At 38.8% G+C, this 10,743-nt stretch overlaps 1 protein-coding gene across 1 annotated transcript; it reads right to left on the reverse strand.

Moving 5' to 3' along the window:
• Positions 1–7,473: 7,473 nt before the first annotated feature.
• On the reverse strand, positions 7,474–9,282 carry LOC125229010. Its single transcript, XM_048133770.1, has 3 exons — positions 9,026–9,282; positions 8,500–8,686; positions 7,474–7,605 (listed from the first exon to the last, which is right to left on the reverse strand). Exons 1-3 carry the CDS (start codon positions 9,086–9,088, stop codon positions 7,499–7,501), a joined length of 357 nt encoding a protein of 118 aa, XP_047989727.1. The 5' UTR covers positions 9,089–9,282; the 3' UTR covers positions 7,474–7,498.
• Positions 9,283–10,743: the final 1,461 nt, after the last annotated feature.

Here is a 10,743-nt window from a genome sequence, read left to right on the forward strand (position 1 = left end):
ATTAGTGACCAATTTGGAATCTGACATTGCTGACTGTCACTTTGGCACAAAAGTCGTCATGGGTGTCGTCAAATAGGTATCCGGAGGTGTTTGAAAACTAATGACCAATTTGGAATCTGACACTGTTGACTGTCACTTTGACACAAAAGTGATCATGGGTGTCTTCAAATAGGTTTTCATGGGTACTGATCTCAATATTAATGATCAATTTGGAATCTGACATTGCTGACTGTCACTTTGACATAAAAGTCGTTATGGGTGTCGTCAAATAGGTTTCCAGGGGTACTGTGCAATGTCAGGTTCCAAATCGGTCATAACTTTTTAAATCATTTCATTAATTTTGGAATCAGTACCCCTAAAAACTATTTGACTACACCCATAATTCCTTTTGTGTCAAAATGACAATTAGCACTGTGAGATTCCAAAATAGTCGTTAATTTTGGAATCAGCACCCCCGGAAACCTTTTTGACGACACCCATGACGACTTTTGTGTCAAAGTGACAGTCAGCAATGTCAAGATTCCAAATCGGTCATTAATTTTCAAATCAGCACCTCCGGAAACCTATTTGACGACACCCATGATGACTTTTGTGTCAAAGTGACAGTCAGCAATGTTAGATTCCACATTAGTCATTATTTTTGGAATCAGCACCCCCTAAAACCTATTTTACGACACCCATGATGACTTTTGTGTCAAAGTGGCAGTCAGCAATGTTAGATTCCACATTGGTCATTATTTTTGGAATCAGCACCCCCTAAAACCAATTTTACGACACCCATGACGACTTTTGTGTCAAAGTGACAGTCAGCAATGTCAGATTCCACATTGTTCATTAATTTTGGAATCAGCACCCCGCAAACCTATTTGACGACACCCATGACGACTTTTGTGTCAAAGTGACAGTCAGCAATGTCAGATTCCACATTGGTCATTAATTTTGGAATCAGCACCCCCTAAAACCAATTTTACGACACCCATGACGACTTTTGTGTCAAAGTGACAGTCAGCAATGTCAGATTCCACATTGTTCATTAATTTTGGAATCAGCACCCCCTAAAACCTATTTTACGACACCCATGACGACTTTTGTGTCAAAGTGACAGTCAGCAATGTCAGATTCCACATTGTTCATTAATTTTGGAATCAGCACCCCCGCAAACCTATTTGACGACACCCATGACGACTTTTGTGTCAAAGTGACAGTCAGCAATGTCAGATTCCACATTGGTCATTAATTTTGGAATCAGCACCCCCTAAAACCAATTTTACGACACCCATGACGACTTTTGTGTCAAAGTGACAGTCAGCAATGTCAGATTCCACATTGTTCATTAATTTTGGAATCAGCACCCCCGCAAACCTATTTGACGACACCCATGACGACTTTTGTGTCAAAGTGACAGTCAGCAATGTCAGATTCCACATTGGTCATTAATTTTGGAATCAGCACCCCCTAAAACCTATTTTACGACACCCATGATGACTTTTGTGTCAAAGTGACAGTCGGCAATGTCAGATTCCAAATCGGTCATTAATTTTTAAATCAGCACACCCGAAAACCTATACTCGTGGTATATGCACTTGAAATGTGAAAGTGAAAATGCTAGAATGACATGTAAACCACGAAGTTGTATAGTCATATTGTTCATTGGTATTGGTGACCACCATCTGGCTCCATCATCAGACCCTGAGCACCACCTTGAAGTAATTAGAATTGTATTTGTCTTATTTTATCATCATATTAATATATACTTTACTCTAATACTTATCATATAACAAAAGCAAATATTTGGGATGGGATCTACTTTTATAATTATTACTTTAATTTTTTAAATAAATGTTAACATAATTGATATTATTTCGCGCTATATTCTCGTATTTTCGTACAAAATAATGTTTATTAGAAACCAAAAGTTTATATCGAGATAGTAGATTGTGGTTGTTATCAAAATTCCATAGAAAGGATCAAGATTGTTTTGTCCATTATTGTAGTGCGAGCGAGTGATAAGACGTGCTAGAAAGGGTCGGCATATTGGGCTCGCGCGGCGGGTAAAATACCTAATTTCGCCCGACGCCGAAATGTTATAACGCTCTTAATGAGTATTAGATACATATCTTAGTTAATTCACTAGTAGGCAGCAAGGTTCACATTTCTTAATGATAAAATTCAAAGTTCATAAATCATAATTTACACAATGTAAAAAAACAATTGTAATATTAGACTGGTACAGTAGGTGTTTATGACTCTAAAAATCAGGTGATCATATAAAATCGTTTCTTTATGAAAACGGGTTGAAGGTTGCTACGTACCGATGGTCTCATTGGAAGATCAGCGCTGGAAGTCACCATTTCGTGGCACTTCATTCCTTTCTGTCTTGTTGTTATTATGTGTATTTTGTCTTGCCTGTGTTCACGAATAAATGTTTAAGTATTCTATTCTATTCAAACATCGTATTTGCGACCCGTAAACCACGAGTAGTATTTATTAAATATCTCTATAAGGTAACGCGTACCAAATCATATTATAATAAGTACACAGCAAAAAGGAGTGTATCAGCTTCTAATGGGTCGGTAACGCATACCCCTTGAGTTGCAGGCGTCCATAGGTTACGGTGACCACTTTCCATCAGGCCGATCGTATGCTTGTTTGCCACCGACGCGGTATTTAAAAAAAATACCATGATAATCGTATACTATAATATTACAAGAGTAGAATTATTTTCTGCTAGCAGAAAAGTGGGTTAGGGTTAGGTTATTTTTTTAGTAGAATATAAGTCGTACCAAATTTGCTATGGCATAATTCTTAGGTATTTTGTGTGAACAAAACAACGATAGCAAAGAGGAAATGAAATACAGTCCCAGATGCACCGTTAGGTACGACGACGAGCGAAGCGAGGAGGAGTGTTAGGTATCTTGCATCCCCAACACACATGACTCGCTATCATAACAGAAATAGGAAGAAGATGGACAACTTTTTACCGCCTAAATATTATGCAAATAAAAATCTACGGAAGCACCTACTCTTAATTTAGAAGATTAGTTTGCTCATTAACATTATGCCAGCATAAGATTCGATAAAATCTGCGGAACGATTTATGCCAAAGCATATTCTGAGTAAGGTTCCTGCCAAAAAAATTAATCTTTCAGAGTGATGTTAAGACTGCGTAAAGCCGGCCTTAGATTCGATAGAGTAAACGTCATGAAAAGTTAAATTCATTGTATAGATACGAAGTTGCCAGCACACCCAAACACCTAATTTCTTACCCATAAGTATAATATTTTGTCGACCATTATATTTTATAAGAATCCTTTTTTTTATTAAAATGATAGCTCAGGTGATGAGTGCCGATGTATAAATTTTAAATGTACTTTTTATGTTAATTTGCTATATTTTTAAACGAACTGTATATTTTATATTAATAGACAGCCGTTTTCCTATTAAACTGTATCTCTTAAATTGTTTCCAATATAATAATTCAGTTGCCAAATAAATAGTTGGTACTCGCGTCTGAATAAATAGTAGCCGTAATGACATTAAAATGCTACCTCATATTGAAATAATTTGAGGCCCCATTTTAGTCGCCAAACTATTATTTTTGATACCCATTTCTACGGTTATTTAGTCGCCCGGTTAAATACGTGCCATTTTAAAATACATAACTAACCTAACCACAAAATTAAAAATTTTAATAAACCCCCGACTGCGACATAGTACCTAGACTGATTTTCATGAAACATGGCTAAGAATATTCCTATCCCGACTAACTCAGCTTTCAGACAAAAAAAACTAAATTTAAATCGGTTCATCGGTTCGGGAGCTACGATGCCACAGACAGACAGACAGACACGTCAAACTTATAACACCCCGTCGTTTTTGCGTCGGGGGTTAAAAAGGAATAGAACGAATAAATATTACAGGGACAAGCTTAGGCACTGGTCCCACCGCGAGCTAGTAAGCTATGAGCTACCGGCTATAAAAACGAACAAAAGATAAGCACTCCCGTGAAAATAAAAGAGACACGGCGGTTTTGATAGCTCACCGCTGGGCGAGTAACAACAAACAAAACACAAACATCGCCGTGTCACTTTTATTTACACGGGAGTGCTTATCTTTTGTTCTTTTTTATAGCCGATAGCTCATAGCTTACTAGCTCGCGGTGGGACCAGTGCCATACTCAGATCGACATACGAGTATCTCCAAGCACTGTGGTTGCTATGTAATGATATCTATCCTCAAAGATGTTAACTATTTGAAATAAAAGCATTTCAAATAGAAATACAAAATACAAAATGCCTATTTTGTATTTGGAAAATAAATTTTCAGTACAGATGGTCGTTTTTTTACGCACTAGTTCGAGAAGTGGTTCATTATACATATGCCAGGTCGAAACTTCGGAGGCTCATCTGTACTGAAAAACGTCGTACGATACACGTGCGAAAAGGAAATTCGTAACGAGTGGCGATAATTCCTTTTTTACGCACTTGTATCGTAATGTACTAATTTTAAAGACATGAGTCAAATGTACATTTTTTTGATAAGGCAATAGGTAAGTAAGGTCAATACGGGTAAGTGTGTCATAAGTGGAAATGTGCCTTCATATTAGCCTGTTTAGAACAAATATCAGTGTTTATTGAGAGTAGTTGAGAGTAGTTGTCACACCTCGGTCACTGGCGATCAAATGTATGAAAGAGGCACGTTCCTAGTACACATTCTAAGCTCGTGTAGGTGAACGCATACTAAGCTTGTATGAGTGAGATATGACAGGTCGACTGGTCGCGTTTTTGACAGGCGGTAACTGTGAGGTAACCGAGAGGGGGTGGGCGGCACTTTCAGCGGGGAGCGGGAGTGGCCATACTGTACGATAGTACTCTTTATTATACTGTGGGTCAGTGTAGTTGAGAGTTCATACGTTTACTACTAATCACGAGTAGCAAGTAACAAAAGGGTGAACACCCTGTTTTTATTGAATTTCGTTAATTTTAAGGGAAGATTCATTACATTAAATACAATTAATTTCTCTAAGAAACTGGCGTCTTAACTCTTGCGGTTATCGAGTTATTAAAAAAAAAGATAATGGCTGAACACGTGTGTCACAGCCTTTACCAATTCCTAATGTTATTCGTTTTGACATGTGCCGTCAATCACTTGACACTAACTTGAATGTTATTCTTAAGGGTCTCTCACACTAACAAATTCATTTATTATGTATGAAAATTATTATTTTTTTGTGAATTTAACTAAAAGTGATATACAGGGTGGTTCCTGATAATGAACCTAACGACGTGTCCAATTTAACGGAAAACAAAAAAAAAACACGGTGTATATACTCGCAAAAACATCTGTGACAATGAGTAAAAAGGTCAAATGTGAAGACCAGACCAACTTCCCCTTATGACACAGTAAAAAACGTTTCACGATATCAAAGAGGATCGAGTATTATAGTCGAGAGTTACAGTCGAAGTAAAATGTGTAATCACAGTGCATAGACTGCCATCTCTTGACACAGGCTTAAAACTTTTGAACCTCAGTTTTGACAATTTGGCCCATATTCTTAGCTTGATATGTTTTAAAACGTCAAATATTAATATTAGCGCCATCTAGCTGAGCGTACCCCAAAGGTGTAATGCCATCTAGGCCTCCGTACCTTTTTCTGTATGGTACTGAGGTACGTTTTTTTCTTAGACTTTATCTGGCTATACGGAGTTATATGTGTCTTTGACGATATTCATTTGAATTTCAGGATCAACCTCGTTCCGCTGTTATTTAACGCCATCTATTGCACGAACCAGGAGTTATTTCCTCAAGAACTAAGCTTTGAACTAAATGGACGGAGCTGAGACCTACTGCGTTAGCAACGCCATCTGGCAGTAACCTAAATATTGAAGAATCACACTTAAGTTTATCCTCCTAGGTTCCTATGTGATATTACGCAAAACTTTGCTCAGATGGCGCCACTTCCACATTAAGGAGCTACCGCGAATTTTGTTTGACATGTTGTCCCTTTTCTGCACATGTAAATTCGCAGAAGAGTAACACGTCAAACTTGTTTCGAGGTAGGACAGCATATGTAAACAAACCGCCTTTATTGGTGTCACAGAGAAAACTGTTGAAGTAATAATTATAGGTTTACTGTATGTTAAGCTGCGTATTCACTTAGTGAGCTGCCGGCGTATTATGCTTCCAATTTTATAACTTATCTATGTAGATAAAGTATCCGTCACGCTTTGGCAAGTATGTCAGTGTGAGAGTGACATCTCTTATCCACATGGATAAGTGATAAAATGGGAATCATCATCGCTCAGCGCCGGCTGAGCGAGCATTCGTCCGTTCCTTCGTTCATACCAAAGACTTATCGTCACTACTTTGAAAAAATCTCGTATCTCACGCTGCTCCTCAAAGTTAAAACGCAGTAAGTCTATATGCATTCCATACATACTTACTACAATTTTCTTTTCATTGACAGACGAAGATACAAGTTTTTTTTTAAAGTAGTGACGTTATGTAACTCCGTATAGACAGATAAAGTCTAAGAAAAAAACGTACCTCAAAACCATACAGAAAAAGGTACGGTGAGCTAGATGGCGATACACCTTTGGGGTACGCTCGGCTAGATGGCGCTAATATTAATATTTGACATTTTAACACATATCAAGCTAAGAGTATGGGCCAAATTGTCAAAACGGAGGTTCAAAAGTTTTAAGCCTGTGTCGAGAGATGGCAGTCTATGCACTGTGATTACACATTTTACTTTGACAGTAATCCTCTTTGATACCAAATAACGAATGCTCGCTCAGAACTGTTCAAAATACTAAGTGAAAACGCAACTTTGAAGTGCTGCACTCTGGCAGCTGAACATTGCCTATGTAATATTCCTTTATTATTTTAAAATACCAATTTGCAATTCAACATTTTGAACTACAACTTATTAAAAAAAACGGTTCCATGCAAATTTAGATTTACATAAATAACTCAAACTAACTTCAAAAATAAATAAGAATAGTATACGGCCTTCTTGATTTAATTATTTAGCCAAGTAGGAAGGACTAGCGAAATATAGGTACCTACGGTCAACCAATTTGAATCCACTCTAGAACCCTGTCTTATTTAAACCATGTTCTATTTGCCATAAGAAGTCACATTGACGTTTACTGTGCCTTTCTACAGTGGCCTAGGATTCAAATTGGTTGACTGTACGTAATAACAAAAAAATCCTAACTTAGGACTTCGGACATTTACAGCCTGGCAAAAATAAGAGTAGGAAATAATAGGGGCGCCACCGTCTATGCAAAACGGTTTGAAGGTGGCAACTATTTTGACAGATTTTGACACTTTTCAGTGAGAACAGTTAAGTGTTGCTATAATAAAAAATAGTTCCATTTTTACTCTTTTTTGCCAAGCTGTATTTGGACGTATGATGTGGATATTAAAATAAGAAACAAGAGGATGCCGATTGATAAATAAAAAATAAAAAACAAATGAAACACATTTATTGGTGTTAACCTCTTTCGCGGCTGTTGTAGCAGTGTATGTTGCTCACGTGACAGTTGGTGCCGCCCTTCTCGCACACCAGGCACACGTCTGTCAGCTCAGCCTCGGCAAACTCTGCAAATACATTGACAATTGTTGATACTCTAACATGGATCACCAATCCATACTAATATTATAAATGGGAAAGTGTGTGTGTCTGTTTGTTTGTCCGTCTTTCACGGCAAAACGGAGCAATGAATCGACGTGATTTTTTAAACGGAGATAGTCGAAGGGAAGGAGAGTGACATAGGCTACTTTTTGTCTCTTTCTAACGTGAGCGAAGCCGCGGGCAAAAGCTAGTTAGTTTATAAAGGAATTGGGTTTTAAGATAAAATTGCCATAGCGGTACGTTCCGGATGGAAGCAGAACAAAACGCTGAACGCATCGAAGATGTCAGTAGTCCAGATCCGTACTGCGCTCTAAAAACTGAAATTTCATGATAATGCCCTAGACCATGGATAATGCATAATTGTGAGCCACCATCCACCAGTTTTAACGTCCACTGTTGAACATGGGCCGCCTTGTTAACTCGGCTGTATGAAGTGTGTAGTCGGCATGTATCCATCTCATCGACCTTGTTAGCTTGGCAGCAGAATAGGTGGAGCTGGAAAGTACCTATCTTGTGGACCTTGTTGGTTTGCTTGGCCTCCTTGAGCGCGCAATCCTATTCGTGTAGCAGGCCAACCACGGGCCAACGCGCACCGTCTGCTTAAGGTGAATCTTGTTAGCAAGCTCGGCTGTATAATGTGTATAGCTACACTTTGCCGCCGTGGACCTCGTTGGCTTGCTGGGTCTCCTTGAGCGCGCACGCCCAGGCGTTAAGCATCTGAAATGTGACGGGCCAACGCGCACCGTGTGGTTCAGCTGTACCTTGTTAGCTTGCTCGACAGTGGTGTAGCTGGAACGTTCCTACCTTGTGTACCGTGTGAGCTAGCTCGGTTGTATTATATGCGTGTAGCCGGAACGTACCTATTTCATGGACCTTGTTAGATTGCTTGGTCTCCTGGAGCGCGCACGCCCAAGCGTTGAGCATGTGGCGAGCCAGGCCCCCCAGGAAGCCGGGCTCCACTCGCACCGTCTGCTTAAGATGGAACATGTGCGTGCTGCGTTGCTTTTTCACCATGTTCAGCTCTGCTAGGATGAAGTTTGTTGCTGGCTGGAAATATAAATGTTCTTACTTAAAATTGGAAACGGGACTTAATAGCGTTCAACTATGTTTTAGAATAATTAATTTATAGAATATTAACAATATACTAACGTGTACCACGTTAGTTTACTGTTAATATTCTATCTCATCTCATTCTCACCTCGTATAGACTATGTCGGAAAGCCTGCTCGGTCGCCAGCAGGGCCTCATCGAAGTACCCCATCTCTAGTAACACGGAAGCGAGCGAAGCGAACACGACGTCTTTGAACCGCCCCTTGACCGTGCGGCCCTCGTTCACCAGACAGTGTACCACGTTAGTTTATTATTAATATTCTATCACATTCTCACCTCGAATAGACTATGTCGGAAAGCCTCCTCAGTCGCCAGCAGGGCTTCATCGAAGTACCCCATCTCAAGTAACACGGAAGCGAGCGAAGCGAACACGACGTCCTTGAACCGCCCTTTGACCGTGCGGCCCGCGCTCACTAGGCATTGCAGCGCGTTCTGGTTGTTTCCCCGGACGCGCCAGTATAACGACGCTAGAGTATGGAGAAGCCACTGTGGGGCTAGTTCCTGAAACGTTTCAATATCGTCTTTAGCTGGGCAGTGTAAAAAGGATTTCGTAAAGAAAAGGTTGTAAGTATGTAGTAGTATTACATTCGATTTGAGTGACAATAAATCAAGAATTACAACCTTAATTTAATAAAATGTTTGTTGAGAAAGTGCGTCATAGGGCAAGAATTCCACACGTAACATACGTGCAAATTTTGAGCTGTACTCACTATTTATATAGCTATGCACCTTTTGCTTCACCGACCTTTTGTAAGTAGAATATGTGTATGCATAAACTCAAGTAACAATCATAAGTAAGCGCTTTCGTCAAAATTTACATTCTATTACAAAAATATAGATAGATAGATGGGGTAATTCACTAAGAACATGCGTGGTTGGTTCGATCTTCTGTTTATAAAGACTGTATCGTTAAGTATGAGGACAACTTTGAGTAGCCGTATTTATTTGCTATTATATTTTTTTCTTAAAACAAGACATAGGCTTAATAAGGCACATAATAAGGTTCACATTTTGTCCTAGAAACTCGACGTAAAGCAAGTGGTTTAGACAGTATTGACTTAATCCTCCCGAGTAACAATTACGATTCCGGACAAATGCTACTAGAAAATTCACAAAGTGCGTAAAAAACGATACGATTGCGAAAAAAATTGTACTGTGTGAACCTCAACGACATATGATCCACAAAGCAGAATATCTGGACATAGTCTAGCCATAGTTATTTTTAAGAAATAAAGTTCAGGATCTGTGTATGGCGGCCATTTAGAGAATGTGGCATGGTGCTTCCTCTAACTCCGACTTTGATGTCGAATTTAACTATCATACACTGTTTATATCGATTTGGTTTAGGCACTGTTCAAACACCGTGAATGTCAATTAGACTTTGGCCTATGGCTAATTTTTTTATCTGTTTCTCTCATCCTGCTTGCATCAAAAATTTACGACAATCCGGAACGTTGCTCAAAATAGCGTTTTTTTTAATTATATAAATTCACCGCATTTATTCTGCAAGTACCCAATTGAAAAACCATGAAGAGGACTCTTAAAGAATATATTTTGGCAGCATATTAACCTTTGTTTGTTGAAATCGTGCAAACAGTCATTGAAATATTCTCAAATTAAGCCAGATAGGGGTTGTCCGAAATTTATTTGCTAGACCTTAATGAAAGTACCATAAAGTCTCTAAAATAAAATAAAAATTAGACCTTCTTATATCAAATAGTGCTTACCAATACCTTCAGATCATACTCTCGGAACATAATAATATAAAATTATGCACATGTCAACATTTAGACGAGGTTTGTTTTGTCCTTATACTTATCGATACAGTCCTTAGTTACTCGCCAGTACAGATGGTGCTTTTTTTACGCACTGGTGCATTACGCACATTACGATACAAGTGCGAAAAGGAAATTCGCAACTTTCTTTTTTTCGCTCTTGTATCGTAATATACTGTTTCAGTCTAGCTCGTCATACGTAGGAACATACCTATTCTT

Source organism: Leguminivora glycinivorella, chromosome 8, assembly GCF_023078275.1.
Source record: "Leguminivora glycinivorella isolate SPB_JAAS2020 chromosome 8, LegGlyc_1.1, whole genome shotgun sequence".
NCBI lineage: Eukaryota > Metazoa > Arthropoda > Insecta > Lepidoptera > Tortricidae > Leguminivora > Leguminivora glycinivorella.

Excerpts from the sequence above, each read along its gene's own strand:
- LOC125229010 (XM_048133770.1), bottom strand. The coding sequence starts at position 9,088 with ATGGGGTACTTCGATGAAGCCCTGCTGGCGACTGAGGAGGCTTTCCGA. Across the intron at positions 8,687-9,025 it reads TCCGACATAGTCTATTCGAG|CCAGCAACAAACTTCATCCT; the intron begins GTGAGAATGTGA and ends TTATATTTCCAG. Across the intron at positions 7,606-8,499 it reads TAACAAGGTCCATGAAATAG|AGTTTGCCGAGGCTGAGCTG; the intron begins GTACGTTCCGGC and ends ATGTATTTGCAG.